The sequence below is a fragment of the Octopus sinensis genome, linkage group LG10, assembly GCF_006345805.1.
Source record: "Octopus sinensis linkage group LG10, ASM634580v1, whole genome shotgun sequence".
In the NCBI taxonomy this organism is placed as follows: Eukaryota; Metazoa; Mollusca; class Cephalopoda; order Octopoda; family Octopodidae; genus Octopus; species Octopus sinensis.
The window spans coordinates 48,971,112-48,996,769 of NC_043006.1; the positions used below are offsets into that span (position 1 = coordinate 48,971,112).

Below are 25,658 nucleotides of genomic sequence, written 5' to 3' on the forward strand. Positions count from 1 at the left end.
AAAGAAGACCGATAGAATAAGTACAGGCTTAACAAAAGAATAAGACATGGGGTCGATTTCTTCAAGTAAAAAACCCTTTATGGTGGTGCTCCAGCATGGCCGCATTCAAATGACTGAAACAAGTAAGAGAATAAAAGAATATAAAGAGACCGATAGAATAAGTACCAGGCTTTAAAAAAAAAGTATTGGGCTTGATTCATTCAACTAGAATTCTTCAAGGTAGTACCCCAGTATGGCCACAGTCTAATGACTGAAACAAGTAAAAGGTAAAATATACACACACACATACACACACAGCCACAGGAATGGCTGTGTGGTAAGAAGCTTGCTTCTCAAACACATGATTCTGGGTTCAGTCCCACTGCACAGCACCTTGGGCAAGTGTGTTCTACTACAGCCTCAGTCTAACCAAAGCCTTGTGAGTGGATTTTGTAGACAGAAACTAAAAGAAGTCCATCATGTGTGTGTGTGTGTGTGTGTGTGTCACTGAAAGATAGGTCTAGAGAGATTGTAGAGACGCTTGAACAGAGACGTGTTGATGTATGTTGCATACAAGAGATAAGAGGGAGAAGAAAAAGAGATCAATACGATAAATACTAGACTTACAAAAATACGACCTGAGGGTCAATTTCTTCGACTAAAACCCTTTAAGGTGGTACATGCCACATGATGATGATAATGATATATATACATGATGATGATGATGATATATATACATGTGTATGTATGTATATATATATATATATATATATATATATATATAAACATATAATACATATATATGTTGTGTGTATATATATATATATATATATATATATTATATATAATATATATATATACAACATATATAATACATATATAGGTGTGTGTGTGTGTATATATATAATATATATAATATATATATATATATAGGTATATATTGTATGTGTATATATATGTGTGTATATATATGTACATATTTATGTGTGTCTATGCATTTGTCCCCCTGCCATCATTTCACAACCAATGCTGGTGTGTTTATGTCTCTGTAACTTAGCGGTTCGGCAAAAGAGACCAATACAATAAGTACTAGGCTTACAAAGAATACGACCTGGAGGTTCAATTTCTTCGGCTAAAACCTTTTAAGGTGGTACTCCAGCATGGCCACAGTCAAATGACTGAAACAAGTAAAAATAAATATATATATATACACACACACACACACACACATGTAAACATGATGCTAAAACTTGCAACATAAAGTAATATTTTACATCATAAGCAAGTTTGAGATAGAAAAGAGAAACAGGCTCAACTGGAATGTGAACTATGTATCTATATGTTGCTAGGTGACTGTTGCCACTTACTTACACTACACAGTGCCAGCAAATCTTTCCTTCGCAAACCAAGTAATTTAATCTATTTCTCTGTTATTTTCTTATTGTTTTAACTGCAAGAGGTGGGAGTAACTAAAAGGTTTCACTAAACCAGTCTGTTTATAGCTGGCTATAAAGTATAGCCACTAGAACTGGGTAAGTCCTAGTGGCCATACCTCAACCAAATTTTGATTGGGAACTAAAAGCTCTGCCTATTTACACCGTACGTAATAAAACCTGGATCATTTACAAGGCTGAGATAAATATACAGGGGCCAATGACAAAATTACTTGCACAGCAAGTGGATAATGGTTTCAATTTTGGTACGAGGCTAGCAATTTTGTGTGTATGTGTCTGTGGGGCAAGTCAATCGAATTAACCCCAGTGCTTAACTGGTATTTATTTTATCGACCCCGAATAAATGAAAGGCAAAGTCAACCTCAGTAGAATTGGAACTCAGAACACAGAGACAGATAAAAAGCCGCTAAGCATCTTGCCTAGCGTGCCAGCGATTCTGCCAGCTCACCACCTGATAATGGTTGAAGGCACTTAGAGCATTGTTATTTTTAACAAACTAGTCTATTATAATGAGATATATTAGTATTTTTGTTCTGCTATTTAGAATTAGCAGCCAAAGACCACTGCTTCATTTAGCAACAGTTTAAATATGCATACCATTATAAATAACCGGAATATTTGCCTCTGCTACCATACCATTCTTGTTCCAAAATGACATCCTCAGGTGCTGGCTGATTGCTTTCAACTGCTTTATACAACAAATGAAACCACACACACACACACACACACACGTGCATACGCACAAACAAACATAAGCAGATAGAAAATCAAAGAGGATAGATGAAATCGTACTTTCGTTATAGTCAGCTTCATCCCGAGGAGAAGTTAAGAAGTCTCTCGCCTAGCAACACAGCTTCATTCCGTAACCTTTCAATCCTCAATCCCATCCCCAAGACACATGCTCATCAACCTTTACTTGGTTATTAATGAATTAAAAGGAAAAGTCAATAAAGGTGACACATTTGCTTTCAGAAACTCCCAAGATTCTAAAACCACTAAAATATTTCCACTAAATGGATGAAAGAATATAATCCAAAAGAGTAATATATAAGAAATGGTTCTTGCTTTGCTTTATCTAATATCTTTTCCCAACAGATGGGATAAACAAGCATCAGAAATAGTCTAGATAGAAATAGTACGTAATCTCAGAATTTCAAAATGCCGACCTTCATTGCAATGAACTGAAGTTTATGGATGAAAGGAAGACAAGATTTTTCTGTCAGCTATTATTACAAAGCTTTATAGTACTGCGACAGAAATAAATGTTTTGTGTTGGTTTAGAATAATAAGCCAGGAAGGGATAAGGTATTTGGGAGTTCTTAAAACATTTTGTATAATGCACAAAAGAAACAACGGAATTACAGAATGCTTTTAAAGAAGATAACATATGCCATAGTCATTTCTCAGTAAATATTTTGATCGAAAAGTCATCAGGAGTATAAGACAGATTTAGCTTGGGTCATAGAACAGCATAAAAGACGATTGTAGTGAAATGACATTTTCTAAACAAAAAACAAATATTGTAAGACATGATGATGATGATGATGATGATTTTCTCCTTTTTATCTTAAAACATTCACACTTTTCCAATCAAATTAAAACATCAAAATTTCAATCATGTTGAATCTTTTAAATGATTAAAAAGAACAAAAAAAAAAACAAAAACATTTAACATTTTCAAATCTTTAAAAGCAATCATTTGGAAATAAATTGACAATATCATAGATACCAAGCAAAAGAGTAATAAAAATATCATTTTCTTCATGAAATTACTTAAATGAACAAGAAAAAATCATTTTTCTACCAGTAAAACAAGAGGATTTATTGTTTTATAAATAATTTTATTTTCATCTATAAAACTGCCTCTATATTACTATATGACTTTGGCATGGGTTTGACAGATTATCAAAGTTTGAGTTAGTGTTTATTCACAGTTATAGGCGTAGGAGGGGCTGTGTGGTAAGTAGCTTGCTTACGAACCACATGGCTCCGGGTCAGTCCCACTGTGTGGTACCTTGGGCAAGTGTCTTCTGCTATAGCCTCCGGGCCGACCAAAGCCTTGTGAGTGGATTTGGTATACGGAAACTGAAAGAAGTCCGTCATATATATGTATATATATGTGTGTGTGTGTGTGTTTGTGTGTGTGTGTGTGTGTTTGTGTGTCTGTCTCCCCAACATCGCTTGACAACCGATGCTGGTGCGTTTACATCCCCGCAACAAAAGAGACCATAGAATAAGTAGTACTAGGCTTACAAAGAATAAGTCCTGGGGTCGATTTGCTCGACTAAAAGGCGGTGCTCCAGCATGGCCACAGTCAAATGACTGAAACAAGCAAAAGAGTTATTGCCTTCCTAGATACACCAAGGATCTCCTCCCACTCAGATGTTACATTTTTGGCATGATTTCTGCAGTTGGGTACTCTTCTGCTTTACATAGTGTAATGCGTACATTTTTGTCAAGGCACCAGCACAAAAGTAGTTTGTCTTCTTTCTAGCAAGACTAAAGAATTCTCTCTATGCAGTCTCCCTATATTCACTAGCACCAAAGAAGTTGTTCTGCCCCTTTCTCTACCCAACCAAAACTAAAGAGAGTTCCCTTCTCTCTTCATAGTCTCCAGTTGTTTGTTCCTTTCTTTCCTACCACAACAGGATGGGAAGAGAACCCTCCCCCACCCCCTGCAGTGAAGGAGAGAGTGACAGAAAAAAGAATATAAGAAGAGAACTACAGTGATAATAACAAGCAGATGGAGAGAGGGAGGAGGAGAGAGGGGAGGCAGAGACAGACAGGCAGGCAAGCAGACAGAGGGTAATAATGAGTGTTAGTAAGGAGATTGGATAAAAGCAAGGTAGATGAGTGATAAAAGAGATAGTGGTCGGAACAACAGAGGAAAGAGTAATGGGAGAGAGGGAGAGAGAGAGAGAGAGACATACAGACAGACAGGCTGGCAGACAGAGACAGCTATATGAGGGTTGTTGGTAATGAGACTATGAAGATGTGGTCTAGTGGTTAGAGGGTTGCACTCATCGTTGCATAATCGTGGGTTCAATTCCTGTTACGTTGTGTTCTTGAGCAAAACACTTCTTTTCACACTGTTCCAGTCCACTCAGCTGTAAATGAATGACCCTGCAATGGACTGGCATCCAATTCAGCAGGAATTTTTTGGTTTCAGTCACTTATAAGCCATGGAAACCAGTTAACTGAGTGCATGAGTTCTAAGACTTGAGACAGCAATGAAGTTGAATAGACTAGTTGAATATGTGCAGGCGTGGCTGTGTGATAAGTAGCTTGCTTACCAACCACATGGTTCTGGGTTCAGTCCCACTGCATGGCACCTTGGGCAAGTGTTTTCTACTATAGCCTCAGGCTGACCACAGCCTTGTGAGTGGATTTGGTAGGCGGAAACTGAAAGAATCCCATCGTATATATATATATATATATATATATATATATATAGATATACCATTTAAAAATAGAATAAAATCTTTATAAGAAATTATCAAGTAGTTAGCATGAAAAACCTCATAAGGGAAAAATTCATTAATTATTCCCTTTAAATTGTTCCCAAAAGGATGAAAGGCAAAGTCGACTGCGGTGGAATTTGAACTCAGAACGTAACAGCAGACAAAATACCGCTAAACATTTTGCCCGGCATGCTAACGTTTCTGTCAAGTCGCCGCTTTTCTTTCAGTTTCTGTATACCAAATTCACTCACAAGGCTTTGGTCAGCCCAAGGCTATAGCAATAAACACGCAGTTGGACTGAACCTGGAACCGTGTGGTTAGAGAGTAAACTTCTTACCACAGAGCTACACCTGTGCCTATGTATATGCATTGATATAGATATATTTAGGCAACAAAGCACGAACTCACGGATGAACGAAAGAATCCATCAACAAAAATACCACATGAATAAAATTCCTCAACAAAAACAGCAATTACTACAATTTTAGCACCACCCTGAAAATTTAATTCATCATTCATGACTCCATAATTAAGTTTAAAATAGCATCAGAAACAATAATTTTACATAAAAATGCACCACCTAATACAGTCCTGCTGAAATCTATAGAAATCTTTAGAAAATTTTAATAATTTTGATAGGATTCTAAATCCTCTTTTTTCTTTTCTTTCCCCCCACACAATCAAGAGATCATGTAAGTAAACTGCATTTGCCTTGCTGCCATTTGCTAAGTTCTTTTTCAATATTACCTGACCAGAACCACAGGGCCACAATGAGGAAAACTATGAGGAAAACCCAGTGCCAGTTATCTGTGAATCAAGAGTAAGAAACTCTGAGTAGTGATTCATAGAGACTCAGATTTGAGTGAATAATGTTACAGTAATCCCTCGACTATTGCAAGTGTTACATTCCAAAATCCCCTGCAATTCTTGAAAATCCATCAAGTAAAAACAGTACTGTACTGAATATTCTTTAAAATTATTTTTTATAATTTGTATATAAGGTGCAGGAGTGGCTGTGTGGTAAGTAGCTTGCTTACCAACCACATGGTTCTGGGTTCAGTCCACTGTGTGGCACCTTGGGCAAGTGTCTTCTACTATAGCCTCGGGCCGACCAAAGCCTTGTGAGTGGATTTGGTAGATGGAAACTGAAAGAAGCCTGTCGTATATATGTATATATATATGTTTGTGTGTTTGTGTTTGTTCCCCCAACATCCCTTGACAACTGATGCTGGTGTGTTTATGTCCCCGTAACTTAGTGGTTCAGCAAAAGAAACCAACAGAATAAGTACTAGGCTTACAAAGAATAAGTCCTGGGGTCGATTTGCTCGACTAAAAGGCGGTGCTCCAGCATGGCCACAGTCAAATGACTGAAACAAGTAAAAGAGTAAAAAAAAAAAGAGGAATCAAACAAAAGATTGAATTTGAATGTAAAATTTGCAGCGACACCATAATATAATAGTTAGCATATGTGCTCAACCGGCAAGAAATATGTGGTTTAGTTTTTGTTTGGAGGTCACTGCAATTTTCCTTCAAACATATATATGCATACGTATATGTCTTTCAAACAGTTATTCAAAAGTAATGAAAGTATCTTAGTGTATGTAATAACAGTTGAAATCTTGAATGCATGTGAGAATCCTTTGAACAGTAAATACAGTGGAAACGGGTTATAAATCAGTACATAGTTATATATCTTAGATTAACATAACGGAGAGAAGAATATGCTTATGTTTGGGGTAGTACATGTATGTGTGTGTGTGCACATGAGCATACATGTGGTGGCGGAGTGAGGGGGTTGTGTGAGAGGGGAGGGTTGTGTGTGCGTGTGGTGAGGAGAGTATAATATGTATGGCAGAGTGTATATGCATGTATGGGAGATTATATAAGCATGTGTGGGGAAAATATGTATGTAAGCATGCATGGGTGGGAGAATATTTATGTATATGTGGGTGACTATATACCCATCTGTGGTAGAGTCTATATATATATATATATAGGCATAGGAGTGACTGTGTGGTAAGTAGCTTGCTTACCAACCACATGGTTCCAGGTTCAGTCCCACTGTGTGGCACCTTGGGCAAGTGTCTTCTACTATAGCCTCAGGCCGACCAAAGCCTTGTTAGCAGATTTGGTAGACAGAAACTGAAAGAAGCCCGTCATATATATGTGTGTGTGTATTATATATATATATATATATATATCTATATATATATATATATATATATATATATATATATATATATATGTATGTATGTATGTGTGTGTATATGTTTGTGTGTCTGTGTTTGTCCCCTCAACATCACTTGACAACCGATGGTGGTGTGTTTACATCACCATAACTTAGCGGTTCAGCAAAAGAGACTGATAGAATAAGAACTAGGCCTATAAAGAATAAGCCCAGGGGTCCATTTGCTAGACTAAAGGCGGTGCTCCAGCATATCCACATTCAAATGACTGAAACAAGTAAAAGAGTATATATATATATATATTTGGGAATGTATATTCATGTGTGAGAGGATGTGTATATCTATATGATAGTTTGTATATATGTACATATACACTCTCACAGTGGGGATAGCATATGTATCAACTGAGTGTGTATGTGTGCATAAAACTACATGAGAGTATGGGAAAATGTATGCATATGAAGAGGTGTACATGTTATGTTTGCATTCTTACATACCAATTAAAACATTATGACTTCATTCCAGGACAACAATAGCTCTATGGTATGTAATGAGAAAAAAAGAATTTGCAATAATAATTGCCTTGATAAAATAAAAAGCACCCAAACTACAGAACAATAATTAACTTCAACAAAGCTCATAGAAGTACCAATAAGCACCAATATCAAAGACATAATGTAGAAGTGGCTATGTGGTAAGTAGCTTGCTTATGAACCACATGGTTCTGGGTTCATTCCCACTGCATGGCACCTTGGGCAAGTGTCTTCTACTATAGCCTCAGGCCGACCAAAGCTTTGTGAGCGGATTTGGCAGACGGAAACTGAAAGAAGCCCGTCATGTATATGTATATATATATGTGTGTGTGTGTGTGTGTGTGTGTGTATAAATGTTTGTGTGTCTGTGTTTATCCCCCCAACATCGCTTGACAGTCGATGCTGGTGTGTTTACGTCCCCGTAACTTAGCGGTTTGGCAAAAAGAGACCGATAGAATAAGTACTACACTTAGAAAGAATAAGTCCTGGCATCGACTTGCTCAACTAAAAGCGGTGCTCCAGCATGGCCAGACGACAACAATGATTATGATGATGGAGAGAAGGAGGAGGATGATAATGAAGACAATGATGAGGAGGAAAACAATGAGATGAGGAGGAGGATGAGGATGTGTACCAATGGCTTGCATATTTTTCTTTTTGCACAATTCCACAATGATTCAACACACTTCCATTACATTGAATGCTATATCATGTTATCTAACAAGCAATCTATTATCCACTATTTATTTTAGTCTCATTTCAAAACACATCTGTTCTTTCATGACTTCATTTTAAAAAAAAATAATATCACTTCTTACAAGGTAAGCACTTTTACCTTCCTGGGACAGCAAAGATTAAGACAACAGGGAAGGTATTCTATTTCCTTATCTTTCATTATCTTTCCACACTTCTGCAAATTTTTTGTGCTACACGTAATATACTTACTTTATATCATCTCTTTACACATCCGTGAACTTTTGTGCTAGAGCAAAGGGCGAAAATGTTCCCCAGGGCAAAAAGTGGGAATTTTATTTACCGTAAATCCATGAGTATAGTCCGCCCTTGAGTATAATACGCAGGGGATTTTTAGGGGCTGTACCTCTGAAAAATCTAAACCTTGTGTATAATATGCACCCCTTCTCTAACTTGAGTCGTGTGTAATAAGCCAGCAGCACCTAGTCGAACAAACACTTCCGCACATGCGTAATACAATAATGGTGATGTTCTTAACTGTTATATGGAAATGTAAATATGTTTGCAAATTGTTTTTTTTACATATTATTCTGTGTTTTGAATACTTTTATTCTAATAAATGTTGCTTACTGCAAGTTATGGATGATTCTTTTATGACTGCATTGCTTTCAGGCTTAGCTTAAGGTATTTTTGCGCCCGACATCACAAAATGCGTCTGAATAAACATTGCCGGACAGCAAATAGAAACTCAGACATTGCTTAGAAAATATTTTTCATTTTTAACTTCGTATATAGTGTGCACTAGGGATTTTGACCTTTAAATTTTGGGGAAAAAATGCGGATTATACTCGAGTTCTACAAGAGTTCTACAGTTATCACAAATGTATCTTCAGTACCATTCTTAAATCTGTAGAGCTTGTTTCAACATTATTTGGCTTTTTGGCTTCATGCTCTTGCTTCATGTGGCTTGGGTTGTTCCAAGTTAATGGTCCCAGAGACATCATCATGCATAGAGCTGACCAGGTCCACCAGGGCTCTCTATTGCTGGCAGTCCAGTGCCAGCCGCTCTGCATCCTCCAGAGTAATGTTGAGCCACTGCAGATTTTCCCCAACCATGTTCAGCCATCTGGTGCAGAGTCTGCCACAAGGCCTCTACCAACCTGCAGTTACTGTGTTGAATGAGAGTAAATCCCTGGTAGGATGATCTAGTGGGAGATGGAGGACATGTCTGTACCAGCACATGTGATGTTGTTGTTAAGCAACAAGACAGGTAAGGGTGATTAGGTGATAGTCTAGGGCTTAGGGGCGGGAGACCCCAGATCTTGGTAGAAAAAAAACTTTGATCGTCTTGTTGTAGTCGAGGCTCTTCGTTGACACCACTGGGAGGTGGCCCTCGAAGTCATTGGAAATGGAGATCTCCAGGTCCAAGTTCTTGAACGGCCACATATGATGGATAGCTATGAGGTGGGTAGCAGCAAGCTGATGTATCCTTGCATGCAGTTCTTTGTTGGAAACATGATGGTATCATCTGATATTTTCATTGGTTCTCAGGGTTTTGCTATCAAAGCTGTCATTCCTCTATGACTGGGTTTTCGAGAGGAGCCACATTTCTACTCCATAGAAGAGAATAGAGAGGACCAATGCATTGTAGATGCAGAATTTTGTCTTCCAGGAGGTAGAGAACCAGAGGGACTTCCATAGGGAATACATGATCCTAACAGTCAGACCACATTATTTAGTCAATATATATACTGCAAGGTCAAAGGGTATCATTGACAGATTTGAAAGAAACAACTAATCTTAGTCATTAGCCAAGCTGTACAATGAATAAACTTACAGATCCATTTGAAGCTCAAGGAGTCCAGAATTTGTTATATTGTTATTAACACTACAAGTTATCTAAATCCTAACTTTTCAATCACCTCAATCCATTGTCTGGTGTTATTAACATAAAAATCTTTAACATAATGAAGTGATGCTATGGAGGTATATAGATTTAAACATCAAATAAAAGTAAGAGAATACATATGACACAGAATTTCAATGGATCCCACCACCCCTGGCAAGTAATACTAAATGCCAAATGCACTTCTAATTATATAAACAGACAGACAGAGAGTGAGTGGCAGAGAGGCAGACAGGCTAGCAGGCAGATAGATAGGCAGACAGACAGATTTATAATGATCTTTGTCAATTTATTCTTTCTTTTTTTTTTTCTCTTTCTTTTATTATGCTAAGGTGTTCCAGTTCTCAGCAAAACCTTTTACTTATCAAGGCTGACAATTTCTGTTTACAGAAACACAATAGATATGATTAATTTAATAGAATTGTCGTCTTTATCTCCTTAATAAAATAAACACTACAAATAAACAGGCAGGAATTCAGGTATCCAGGTTGCAAATGAACCTTTCTTTCGAGTATTGTTGGTTTGTATGTCTTTTATCTTTGGCTAGTTCTAGTCAATGGTTGAGGCAATGCCTTAAAGAGTTCAACCAAACAAATCAACTTGATTTTAAATCTATTACTTACTCTATCAATCTCTATTGCCAAATCATTAAGTTACACAGACATTGACAAATCAATACCAGTCATTAGGCAGGATGTAGGAGGAGACAAATACAAAGACACACACTATGTGTGAAGGCACATGGGCTCAGTGTTTAGAGTGTCAGGCTCACAATAACGAGGTAGTGAGTTCGATTTCCCAGACCAAACTGTGTTGTGTTCTTGAGCAAGTCACTTTATTTCATGTTACTCCAGTTTACTCAGCCTTAGAGATGAGTTGCGGCATTACTGGTGCCAAGCTGAATCAGCCTTTGCCTTTCCCTTGGATAACATTAGTGGAGTGGAAAGTGTAGGCTGGCATGCATGGGCGACTGCTGGTCTTCCATAAACAATCTTGACCAGATTTGTGCCCCAGAGGGTAACTTTCTAGGTGCAATCCCATGGTTATTCATGACCGAAGGGGGTCTTTACCTTACCTTACTTTGTATGTATGTATGTATGTATGTATGTATGCTATGTATGTATGTGTGTGTGTGTGTGTGTGTGTGTGTGTGTGTGTGTGCATGCATGCATGCGTGTGTTCATGCATGCATGATTGCATGTATGTATGTACACACACAAATGGGCTTGTATGCAGTTTCTGTCAACTAAATCCACTCACAAGGCATTGGTTGGCTCAGTGTTATTATAAAAGACTCTTGCCCCAAGGTGCCACACAGTGGGATTGAACCTAAAACTATGTGGCTGCTAAGCAAGCTTCTTAACTACACAGTCATGCCTGTCTTTTTTTTAAATTAATTTTGTTTGTTGCATTACTTGTAGCTTGCCTAATACATACGCACACACACCTAATACACACATGCACACACCTCAGATACACTAACATGCATTTCATACTACTTGGTAAAAAAAGTAAAAATTTCACTATCTCCACCACTATCACCCACAAAAAAAGAAAAAAATAATAAAACCACTAAATTTTATTTTGTAAACGGATACAATATTTGAACTTCTTAGATTCAGTTACTTCCCAGTTGGCAGAGCTGAAACTCAAGCTGGTGAGTGTGGATAAAATGGAGGCACCTGTAGCAAGGCCTAGAATCAAAACCTTACAGCTTTAGTAACAAGAATCACATCACATGTAGGTTTGGCAACATGACCTGAATATTAACCTATCAACTTGCTGGAATATCACCCCACATTAGAGAATGTTCTATTTTGTTCCAGTAGTTCCCTTGCTTTTCAGCAGTTTGGCAAATATGACTTATAGAACAAGTACCAGATTTTTAAAAGATTAAATAAATACCAAATGGAAATTGTAGTTGTGATACCTGTGCCAGTGGCACGTAAAAAGCACCATCCGAACGTGGCCGATGCAAGCGCCGCCTTGACTGGCTTCCATGCAGGTGGCACGTAAAAAAGCACCAACCAATTGTGGCTGCTGCCAGCCTCCTCTGGCACGTAAAAAGCACCCACTACACTCACAGAGTGGTTGGCGTTAGGAAGGGCATCCAGCTGTAGAAACACTGCCAGATCAAACTGGAACCTGGTGCAGCCTGCTGGCTTCCCAGACCCCAGTCGAACCGTCCAACCTGTGCTAGCACGGAAAACGGACGTTAAACGATGATGATGATGATGATGATTAAAAATAAGTAGTGGGGTTAATTTCTGTGACTAAAGCCTTCAAGGTAATGCCCCAGCAAAGCCACAGTCCAATAACTAAATCAAATAAATAATAAAGAAACACCATGCTTTTGCTAACCGTTTTAAGTGTTTATGTAATTTCAAGCAGACAGACACTCACTGTCCTCCCATCTTTGATCTAGTGGAACAATGAAGCTGTGACAGCTGGAGCGAGAGAGGTCAACATCAGCACTCAGCTGGTTCTCGTTTTCAGCTGAGTAGCCGGTAGCAACATCAAATGAAGTGTCTTACTCAAGAGCACAATGCATTGCTCAGCCCAGGAATGAAACCCTATGATCTTATGATTGAGAGCCAAACACCATCAACAATAGACTACATAATTTACTTAGCTATAAGTAAAAACAATAAAAGGTAAATTATTTTAAACTCGGGAAAATCTATGGAGTGGAGCTTCGATTAACATATGTAAGCGTGGATCCTTTTGCTTTTATATATTAGGACATGCTGTCCTAAGGCTTCAAACATGTGCTCCCAATTTCATATATAGTAAGGAGGTTTTTGAAAGAAAATTGATTGTTATATTCAACAAGTCAAGTGACATTAGGACTATTTCTCTGAAGGGAAAGTAAACAAAGGCAAAGAAATGCATGTTGCGATGCTCATGTTTGCAATTAATACAGGGATGAGGAACACTTGTTCATGAGTGAAAATGTTAACCATAATCAGACACCTGTTCCCGTGCTCCATCATGCTTTAACCTCTCAATACCTGACATAAAACTGCCTCCCTAAATACTACACACCACATCCCTAAGTTGTGGGGTTTTGTCTTGCAATTTACAAGGTAACTTCACTAGTGCTGTACCCAAAAGACTCTGTTGGTATTAGAAAAGGATCCAGTCATTGAAACCATGTCAAAGCTGACACTGGAGTCTGATGCCTTCCTCTGGCTAGCAGACACCTGTCAAACTGCCCAACACATGCCAGCATGGAAAACATATTGATGATGATGATGATGAATCAAAATTGAAACAGCCTACTGAAAAAGTCCCCATAGACCCGCACTAAAAAGAAATGGTTTAAGCCATATGAGCAAAACAGTCAATTCATAGATTTGCAACAAAAACATTGCAAACCTATAAATTTGTAAAACTAAAGATTCCTTATTTTTCTCAGCACAGACGAACCTAATGCAGATTCTTAAGAATTTGCAGTTCAAACCCCACAACTTAAAGAATTCCCAGCTTATACTTTACTGTGTAGGAACCGAGTATACTCAGTTCCATGCATGTACACTTGAGATATAGAACCGGGTTGGCTCATTTTCAGCAGTAGGGCACTTGCCAAAATTCTCCATATTTCATATGACGTATTACACACATTTGTTTTTACTGCCCAATGGAAAGAGGTTGCTAGAAGAGATTTGCATATAATTAGCATGTTAGATCACCAGTAAAAAGTTACTCAGCGCAATGAGGGCTAAGAACTCTTCCATCCCAGCTCCAAAGTAATAGCAATACAAGTGAAATGAAGTTGCTTTAGCCAAGAATGAAATCCGAGTTGCTGACAAAGCTTGCCAGGATCTTGTCTTCACAGTACAACATTAACAACCCCCACCTGGGTACAATAGTTATCATTAAATCAACTGGAATTCTGAAAGCTAGACAACAAGAATGCAGCAGTGGCTGTTAAAATAATGCATTAACTGGATATTCTGCAGTTTCCCAGCTATCTGCAGTTTACTGTTGCATTACAAATAGCATTCCAAGGAATTGCATTGCTGCATATTGACTCAGACGGTGCAGTTTTGTGCAATAAATTATACATTGCTGCCGAAGAGAACAATAAAAACATTGTATATGTGTTGCTAGTGTGCAGTAAAGCAAGATAAGTTTCTTTGTGACCTTGTTTAATTTCCCAGTAAGAGCTGTTGCACTTTACTTCTACTCTTAGTGGAAAGCAAGTACATTACAACCTTTCTGGTTAGGTTCTTCTCAATGAGTGTAACTGAAATGAAGAGTGTTGAAGATAACTTGAGGGTGACTGAACCATGGTTTGAGTGAGCGAGTGATCAACAAAGGAAAGTCACTAATAAAATGCATAATAGAGTTGAAAATGGAGAACAAAAAAAAATGTTAACCCAACCATATTAACAAGATTTTCTGTACATTCTTATGAATTCTTCCGTGCAGGTGAACAACATGCTAAAAATAGTAGCCAAATCTTCCTCAGTTTGTAACCTACAATCTTAAATGGGGGAGGACACAATGGAAGATGTAGTCTAAGATACACTATGCCTGAAAAAGGATGAGATGGTCATAGATAGCTTGAACACCTTTGAACATAGAGCTGCTCAATCATAGCTCCTGGTCAGCCCTGATCAAGCAAACCTACATTCAAAGTCATTCCAGCTGTGACCAGCCTGCCTTTCTTTCAGAAATACAATTTCCAAAGTGTCCCTATTTTTAAGATGGTACGGTGTGATTTGCCTGCTCTTCCAAGCAGATCAAATGATTCAGGGAATTTTTTTGGCAATTTTTTTGGTGACAATGATGATGCTAATAACAAAGATGGTGGTGACAACAATAATGAAGACAACAACAATTTGTAGATGGCATTCCTTTCATGGCTGTGTGGTTCCGAGTTCAGTCCCACTGCGTGGCACCTTGGGCAAATGTCTTCTACTTACAGCCCCCTCGGCTTGCCAGCCTTTGTCAAACCGTCCAACCCATGCCAGCATGGAAAAACGGATGTTAAATGATGATGATGATAATGATGAATAGCTCACATGCACTACTTCAGAGATTACCAATAACAAGTTACATACCTGTAGTGCCCATGGTTATATAGATCCAGCAGAGTTGGGTGGGGGGCATAGTTGTGATGAATTTAAAAAGAAAAAAAATCGTTCATAAAATTTCCAGCTTACCTGCAATAAAATATAAAAAAAAGAATTGTTATTATTACCATCAATATTGCAATTATTATTATTATTATTATTATTATTACTGATGATGATGAGGATGACAACGACAGTGGTGGTGGCAGTAGTAGTGACTGACGAGGAGGAGAAGGAGGAGGAAGGGGAGGATGCGGAAGAGGAGGAGGGGTAGAGGAGGATGAGAGGAGGTGGAAGGGAGGATGTGGAGGGGGAGGGGTGAAAAGGAGGAAGAGGAAAGGCAGAGGAGGATGAACAGGAGGATGAGAGGAGGAAGAGGAAGTAGAGGAGGACGAAAAGGAGGAAGGGGAAATGAGGAGGAGGAGGATGACGAGGAGGAAGAAGACGAGGAAGAGAAGGAGGAGGAAGACGAGGAAGAGAAGGAGGAAGATGAGGAAGAAGAAAAGGAGGAGGAGGAAGACAAGGAGGGACCACTGTTGTAAAATATGGTTGTGGAAGTGATGTTGAAGTGTCCGTTTAGATATGAGTGGTGTGAGAGTGACACAGGTTCTTTCATCTCTCTCTCTCTCTCTCTCCCTCCCTCCCTCTCTCTCTCTCTCTTTCTCTCCTATTTGTTGTTTGTTGTTGTGATTGTGGTTGTGTTTGTTGCTAGTGTTATTGTTCTTATTGCTCATTGGCACAGTGCCAGGAGTGGCTGTGTGGTAAGTAGCTTGCTTACCAACCACATTGTTCTGGGTTCAGTCCCACTGCGTGGCATCTTGGCCAAGTGTCTTCTACTATAGCCTCGGGCCGACCAAAGCCTCGTGAGTGGATTTGGTAGACGGAAACTGAAAGAAGCCCGTCGTATATATGTATAAGTATATATATACATCTGTGTGTGTGTTTGTGTGTCTGTCCCCCCAACATCGCTTGACAACCGATGCTGGTGTGTTTACGTCTCTGTAACTTAGCGGTTTGGCAAAAGAGACCGATAGAATAAGTACTAGACTTACAAAGAATAAGTCCTTGGATCGATTTGCTCAACTAAAGGCAGTGCTCCAGTATGGCTGCAGTCAAATGACTGAAACAAGTAAAAGAGTATAGAAAGAAGTAGAGACAGACACACAGAAAAAGCATACACACACACATACCTATGATGTGGATATGTGTATATGATGAGCATCTGCATAGTTTCTGCCTTCAAATTTCACTCACAAGATTGGCTCAAAGCAAGAGAAATTTTTTTTTTAAATTACCTAAGATGTCACACAATGAAAATGAAATCAGGACTTCATGGTTGCAAAGTAGAATTCTTAACCACATAGCCATGCCTGCACCCATATAATTTGCATACTTTATTAACCCTTTAGCAAATTCAGATTATTCTGTCAAATGTATCACCATCGTCACCATCAACTGACATCCTCTTTCCATGCTGGCATGGGTTGGACAGTTTGACAGGAACTAGCCAGGCAGAAGCTTGCACTACACTTCTGTGTCTGTTTTGGCATAGAATTTTTCATAGCTGGATGCCCTTCCTAGCACCATCCATTCCACAGAGTGGGTTGAGTGCTTTTTACCTAGCACCAGCACAGCTGGTTTTGGCATGGTTTTAACAGCTGGATGCCCTTCCAAATGCCAACCACTTTACAGTGTGGACGGATGGACTGGACTGGATGCTTTTTAAATACTTATTTATTCATATTGCTTTGAATTAATCATGCATCATTTCAGAGCTTCAGGATTTTGACAATTGATTGTATATTTCAGAACCACATTGTAGAATAGGTATGAGAGGCCAGATCCAGCCACTTTAAACATAAAACAGGTATTCTGGCTGGAAATGGCTGGTTTGAATGCAAATGGGTTAAGACAGGAATATCATTAAGAGAGCATATTCAAAATAATTTTAGAATGGAGCAGAGAACCAAAAACACAAGTTCTAATGAATTGGACATGTTGCAAGGTTCACAGACAACAGACGGATGCATGCAGTTTCCAATTGATATCTAAGAAACTGGAAAATGCCCTTGGAAGGCCTTCATGACAATGGAAAGATGATTTAGTTGAGCAATCTGGATCAAGATGGAAAAGAATGGCGCAATCAAGACATGTGATGGTCTGGTCAATACTGTGATAAAGAAAGACCTTAGCACAAACAACAGGAGTGTGTGTTCTTTTTTTAAGGCCCAGTGCTTAACTCTCATTTTATGGCATTCAGTAAGAGAAATAATTGCTTCTTATTTCTTTATTGACCACAAGTGGCTAAACATAGAGAGGATAAACAAGGACAGACAAAGGGATTAAGTCAATTACATCAACCCCAGTGTGCAACTGGTACTTAATTTATCGACCCCGAAAAGATGAAAGGCAAAGTTGACTGTGGCAGAATTTGAACTCAGAACGTAACAGCAGACGAAATACCGCTAAGCATTTCGCCCAGCATGCTAACATTTCTGCCAGCTTGCTGCCTTATTGCTTCTACTACATAGTTGACTAATCATATTGATTCAACATATTGTGACCCATGTCATCAATAATGAAAATTAAGTGAGGTTACTAAACCACCACTCAACAACAACAACAACAACCACAGCCTGCCCTCCACTCCTGAAAGTGAGCAACGCCAACAAGGAAATAGTCATGTGGTCTGTTTGAAAGAGCCACCAAATCTCTTTCAAAGCCACACCCAACCATCTTAAAAATTCAAAATAGGAAGCAGAATACAGTTTAAAAAGTATGACTATGTCAGAGCAAAAGATGGGATGGTGATGACTGGAATGCTCTTTGATCATATGTTTGCTTTACTAGGAGGTTGGGGTGAAGGCCTGACCTGGAGTTAAAGAGCAAAACAGCAACAACACTTCAAAGCATCACCATCAAAAAGTGCATCAGCACTGATTTTTTTTTTACACAGCTCAACTGCACCCACCTCTATGTGTAATACATAAACATGACAGCATATTCTGGTGACATCTTACACACAAACGCCTACATACAGATTGATTGATTGATTGATTGGTTGATGAATGGATGGATGGATGGATGGATAGATAGAAAGATGGGGATAGACAGATAGGTGGATGGAGATAGATATATAGATAGATAGATAGATAGATAGATAGACAGACAGATAGATATAAATGGATGCATAGTTATATAGATAGATAGATAGATAGATAGATAGATAGATAGATAGATAGATAGATAGATAGATGAACAGACAGATAGATATCAGTGCAGGTATAGATGTGTAATTAAGAAGATCACTTTGTAACCACATGGCTTCAAGTTCAATTCCACAGCATGGCACCTCGAGCAAGTGTCATCAAGTATAGCACCAGGCTAATCAATGCTTTCTGGGTGAATCTGGAAAATGAAGACTAAGGAACTTTCTCTCTCTCTTTCTCTCTTTCTCTCTCTCTCTCTCTCTCTCTCTCTCTTATGTGTGTGTGTGTGTGTGCATGCACGCGCATGCATGCATGTTATTGTGTTTGTCCCCCACCACTATCACTTGACAACTAGTGCTGGTTTGTTTACGTCTGTATAACTTAGCAGTCTGGCAAAAGAGAGTGACATAGAATAAGTACTAGATTTAAAAACTATCGGTTGACTTGTTTGACTAAACCCTTCAAGGCTGTGCCCCAGAAAGGCCCACAGCCCAATAACTGAAACAAACTAAATAAGATGAGACACACACACACACAGGAGTCAAAACATGTGGAACCACACCTTAAACATTACCTCATATCAAATGGCTTACTTGTACACCTCAAAACCAAGAAAACATTCGTATCATTTCAAACTTCCTACTTTCCTTTGTACATTCTACTGAAAAATTAAACACAATTAATGAGAACCCTATAAATTTCACATTCACTACAAATATAAACACCTACGCATCAGCACTTAAAAAGTACTGAATGCTTATTATACGACCTGAAAACTATAACACATAACAACACTCACTCACATTAAAAATATTTAAGAGGAAAAAAAAAAAATCATGGGACAGAGAGAGAGAGAGAGAGAGAGAGAGAGAGAGAGAGAGAGAGAGAGAGAGAGAGAGGACACTTGACATTCTTAAATTTCTGACAATCTACTGTAAACTACTTGTAGGAAGGTGGGTGTTAAATATAAAGGAATCATTGTAAACACTTTAAACAAAATAATATTAATACTAGGATAGACAAACACTAATGTTTCACCATCATGAATAAATAAATATACAGTGAATATAAAACAATACGTATTGTAAGCAAACACTAACACACACACACACTTAAACACAAATAAACAATACTATCATGACCAATAAGAGTCATGTAGGGAGCCTCTACAAGGTTACTCAACCTGCTAGAAATAGTCACTAATTCTAACTTCTTAACCCTTTTGTTACCAACTCAGCTGAAACCAACCCTGGCTCTGAGTACAAATGTCTTATTTTCATAAGTTTTGAATTAAAATCTTCCACCAAACCTTAGTCACAATTTATGTTCCTAACACTAGCTGAATAACTAAATTATTTTACTAAATTCTTTGTTATATTTAAAATAATTGAGAGAAACACAGAGCATCTCAAAATAAATACAGTAACGAAAGGGTTAAATAAGGAAAGGATAAATTAATTGGTGTAGTCCTTAACATATATGCTAAGGAAAGTTGTGATGGTCACAGCTGGAATACCTTTCATCATAGGTTTGCTTAGTCAGAGTTGAGAGCTCAAGTTAAACATCAACAAAATCAAATTTTGATCATTAGCCTACGCAATGGAATTGAGCTGGGGTTCAACAGTAACACCAACGTTTTATCACAGGTTTGATCGATCAGAGTTGAGCTGGGATTTAAACTTCAGCAACAACTTTTGATCACAGGACTGCTGAATCAGAGTTGAGCTAAGATTAAACAACAACAGTCTTTGATCATAGGTTTGCTCAATCTAGGATTAAACAAATACACAAAACATCATCTGAACTGTTTAGATTAAGCATCAGCCCCGTTCATCTCACCAGTGTAGGAGAGACTACAAAACACTTGAGCCTACTCTTCCCCTGCGACTACTTTATAAAACAACAACACTAACATGCACTTATTCACACATACACAATACTGACAAACACTGACTCAAAACTAATGAATAGAATATGTCTCCATGAGATAAATTATCAGAAATGGGAAAAAAAATCAGGACAACAAAAGAGGCAAACTATGTTGGTATGTTGAGGGGGGAAAAGAGACTTAGAGGTGTGTGTGTGTGTGTGTGGTTAGTTAATCCCTACTAAAGTAATTTAAGTGGCTGGTTGAGATATTTTACACCTCTCACTCATAAAGTCTTCATATTCATATTTTTTTTTAAATATTTATATTTTTACCTAGTGTTACTTAACCATAGTTGAAGGAAGGGATGAAGGAGAAGAAATATATGCCAAAAATGTGACACAAGCAAATATGCAAGAACTCAGCTTTCCAGCAGCACAGGAGTGTTGCTAATAATATCCACTTTGCATTGAGCCTCCACTTCTGATGGAGTCGAGAGGCATGTGTTGATATATGATATGTCTTGGGCATTTAAACATGGCAGTCTCACCACAACCAATTTCCTCAAGAGAGAAAGAGAGAGAGATATATAGATAAAGAGACAGACAGACAGATAGAAGGAAGGTTCTTACTACTGAACTGACTGGAAATGTATTTATCAACCCATAAAGGATGAAAGGTAAAGCCCATCTCTACAGGATTTGAACTTTTGAACTCAGAGTGCAGAGAGCCAGAACAAGTACCTGCTTGGCATTCTCTCCAACATTCTAATGATTCTATTACATTGATATCTTTAATAATGTGAGGGCATGTGGCTTAATGGTTAGAGCATTTGGCTCATGGTTATAATGTCATGAGTTCAGTCCCCAGCAGTGTTGTTTCCTTGAGCAAGACATTTTATTTTATATTGCCAGTCCACTCTGCTGACAAAAATGAGTTGTACCAGTATTTCAAAGAGCCAGCCCTGTCACATTCTGTGTCATGCTGAATCTCCCTAAGAACTATGTTAAGAGTACACATGTCTGTTAAGTGCTCAGCCTCTTACATATTAATTTCATGAGCAAGCTGTTCCATTACTCAGATCCACTCAAAGGTGAGCACTGGTGTTAAACCCTCATGACATATTAGGTCTACCACCCAAGGATAAGGAACACACCTTCCAAAGGATTCCATAAAGCTTCTGTCTACTAAAGTCCACAAAGCTATGGTGGATCCTCAGTTATATTAGAAGAAACGTGCCTAAGGTGCTATGCAGTTATCTGTAGACAGAGTGCTTTTAAAACTTTAGTATTTGAAAGCAGACAAAAACTATCAGTAAATCTAATCTTTCTATTCTCTTTACAAACTAGTAAAAGAAAAAGTCTAACAAAAAATGAAATGGAAAAAAATTTTAAATTGTAGTTTCCATTTTAAAAAATATAATAAAATATGAAACACAAGTTTGAAATACAATTTCTATAAAAAAAAAAAAAAAAACACAATGGAACATTAAATAGAAAACTGAAATATCTGAGAAATGCTTTTCTCTGCTTTCATCAAAAATACTTTTATTATTGCTAAAAAAACTAAGGCGGCAAGCTGGCAGAATCATTAGCATGCCAGACAAAAGGGTTAGAGGTATTTCATCCATTGCTACGTCCTGAGTTTAAATTCCACCAAGGTCGACTTTGCCTTTCATCTTTTCGGGATCGATAAAATAAGTACCAGTTGAACACTAGAGTCGATATAATTGACTTGTACCCACCTTCCCCAAGCTGCCCTTGTGGCAAAAAAGATTTTGAAATAATTATTGCTAGAAACCCTGTTAGAAATACCAACTTAGAAAGAGATTTTGTGTGGCTATGTGGTAAATAGCTAGGTGTAGGAGAGGCTGTGTGATAAGTGGCTTGCTTACCAACCACATGGTTCTGGGTTCAGTCCCACTGCATGGCACCTATTAGCTTCAGATCAACCAAAGCCTTGTGAGTAGATTTGGTAGACGGAAACTGAAAGAAGCCTGTCATATATGTGTGTGTGTCTGTGCTTGTTCCCCACTCCATCGCTTGACAACCAATGCTGGTGTGTTTACGTCCCCATCACTTAGTGGTTTAGCAAAAGAGAACAATCGAATAAGTACTAGGCTTACAATGAATAAGTCCTGGGGTTGGTTTGTTCGACTAAAGGCAGTGCTCCAGCATGGCCACAGTCAAATGACTGAAACAAATAGAAGAATAAAAGAATATTGTATATTATCAAGATGGCAAGCTGGCAGAATCATGGACACATCAGACAAAATGCTTCACAGAGTCTCTTCCAGCTTTACATTCTGAGTTCAAATTCTTCCAAGGTCAACTTTGCCGTTCATTGCCTATTAGCAAATTGTTCTCTCTTGCACGCTATCTCTAATTCAAACCTATATTTTTGAAATGAAGAATTTTATATTATGTAAATGTCAAAGTGGTGTGCTCATCTTTGTTGTTGCTTTCATTATGTTTTGGCTGTGTGTGTTCCAGCTTTCTTCAAATGTCTTGCGATTCACCTTAGTTCCTGGTCTGAGATTGAACTCGCGACTTCTAGGTGACTGTACTACCTACAGGTATACCACAGTGGATAAAGGAACTGGTTAATGCAGTGCTGGCACCTAGAAATTCTGAGTTCGATCCCAGGCAATGCAAGATGTCTGAATAAGGCTGGAATGTACACAGCTGAAATGTAGTGAAAGCAACTATCAAAATGGAAGACACCACTCCATCTAAGACATGATACATCCAAATTCTCTTGCACTTAACTTTTCATTTAGCTCATTTGTGCTCCATTATTTTCCAATCAGATGCGAATTTGTGCCGCAGCGAGAAATCACTATCTGTTATTCCACACTGTATGCTATATAGCCTGTTGAGTTTAAATTATAAGGAGTTAATCAACAATGGCAAAATCTCTACCTTCCAGTAAAGCATTGTCTTATAGGAGCCAATGAGAGAAGGAGATTCTCAACCATTGTCTCTTATCTATGGACCCCTTTAGGTTATAGTGTTTAGTTACACCACCGGAAGTTGTTGTTGTTGACAAACAACAGCAGTAAATTTATTCTGCTGAATACACGTTGTTGATTGGTTGAAATTACTGAAATACAACAACTTTAACACGAAATAACTTTGTAAATATAAAGTTTTCTCAAAAACTGCTAAGTTAAGAGGCCACAAAGAAACCAACACCAGTTCTAGAGTGGTGATGAGGGACAAACATAACATAAAGGTACACACAGTGGGCTTCCTTACAGTTTCCATCAACAAAATTCACTCACAGCACAAGGTGCCATACAGTGGGACTGAACCTGAAAGCACGTGGTTGCAAAATGAGTATCTGCACCTAGATAGATTATGTCTAAAAAATTTTGTTTTTAATAAAAAAAAAAAAATAAAAGACAGTGAGGAATGCTTTTGATCACAGGTTTTATTAGATTGCAGTTGACCTAGGGCTAAATAGCATTATCATTCAATTTCCATTTTTTTTCTTTTTCTTTTTTTCTTTCTTTCAGCAGCAAATAAAATCAGAATGACATTTTAAATTTACTGTTCTCTTAATATTTATATACCAGTCAAGTTTGTTCTTTATTGAGTTGGCAGTTTCCAGCTTTGACATCCTAAATTGGTAATGCGGGTTTAGCTGTTTGCACCTACCCTACTTAAAAGCAAATGAAAAATAGAAAAAAAAAAGTCAGTTGCTTTATTAGCTTTCTGAATCACTTCTTGAATAACTTATGTGAATGACCTCTCACAGATGATTGATGGAATTCTAAGTTTGTTTTCCATAATGAGGTTGACAATTGCTGTTTTATGGTAATATATCATATTTCCTCTTTTCCTATGATAGAACAATGACAGTAGATCAAATTCCGCCCCCAACTCCATCCGTAAGCTTAAGCTCATACAGTTTTAACATTGTAACCAATTCAAAAACTTTCCTGTCCAATATAGTTTGAGGGTTTTTGGGTCTTTTTGATACTATGAAAGAGATGAAGTTCAGATAATAATTTCACAGTTTATGAAATTAAGTGTCAATAATTAAAAATACACAATCAAATATTGAACTATAACTATCACAACTTATTTTTAGTCAGTATAGTTCCTTATGCTATATATATATATATATATATATATATATCTGTAAATGTAATATGTGACAATTATTCGGTAGCCATGATAAAACTCCGAATTCTGGATGTCAGGGTGGAAATCCATGCCGCCATCTCTTCAGTTATCCAGCCATCCGATGGCCAGATAACTGAAGAGATGGCCGCATGGATTTCCACCCTGACATCCAAAACTCAGGAGTTTTATCATGGCTATCGAATAATTGTCACATATTACATTTACAGATAAATTCCTCTATTTACATAATATCGAGGTCTCTTTCATTCTTTTGTTGTCTTACCACTTTTATCAGTATATATATATACATACACAAGTGAATGGGCAAAAATAAAATGAAGCACTCAATACATTTAGTAGGAGTTACATATATTATTACTTAAAAGAGTTTGATTTAGTCCAAAATGTCTGGTAGACTCCTCATAGGAATCTAGCTTACTGAGCTCAGATGGCTATCTGAGCCCAATGAGCTAAGTTCCTGAAACAAGCCTATGAAGTTAAGTTGCATGGAGATAAATCACATTGTTTTAAATAATAATAATAATAATAATAATAATTATTATTATTATTATTATCATTATCATTATTATATATTTCAAAGAATGGAGTTAAATGATAATCATTTCATCATCTTTCTATAATCAATCTTTCATAAGACGGTAATCATGCTGGCATCTATCGATCAATTTTCACATACTTTGTTGGGTTTCTTTTATAACAAACACATGATTCTTCAGAATTTCATAAAAAGTAATATCTAGTAAATAAAAAGGAATGGATAGCTCAAAACATTACTACACACATTTCAATAGTGTTGTTTCATTTCTTTCTAGCCTTTGCAAATCCTCTGCATTCAGAACCTACATTTCACTATAATGCAACACCACACTTCATATATAAGCATCATACAATCTACTCTCTACACTGAGAGAAAAACTTTTTTCTGTTACCAGCATAGGTAAATGCACTCAGACCTTTTTCTATTCCATTCTTATTCTGGATACTATATTTTCCATAGCCAATTAGATTGCCTTCGTAACAGAAGCTATCAACTACCTTTTGAGAGCCATCAGCACAGTTTCAAGAAACTATTTAGAATGTACTTTTAATGTTTATTACTTCTGAGCATCTGTCACATACTAAGCCTGCTGTCTCTATT

The 25,658-nt window shown here is 37.6% G+C and overlaps 1 protein-coding gene across 3 annotated transcripts in view; it reads right to left on the minus strand.

Moving 5' to 3' along the window:
- LOC115216438 (protein FAM214A) overlaps positions 1-25,658 on the minus strand; it is a 230,286-nt gene that overhangs the window by 97,755 nt on the left and 106,873 nt on the right. For 2 of the 3 annotated variants that reach the window (XM_029785774.2, XM_036506630.1), the window contains one exon: positions 15,282-15,383. The exons of the other annotated variant lie outside the window; for it this stretch is intronic. In XM_029785774.2, the coding sequence (XP_029641634.1) occupies positions 15,282-15,330 (49 nt within the window). In that variant the 5' untranslated portion in view covers positions 15,331-15,383. The remainder of the gene's footprint in view (positions 1-15,281; positions 15,384-25,658) is intronic. 3 annotated transcript variants of the gene reach the window in all.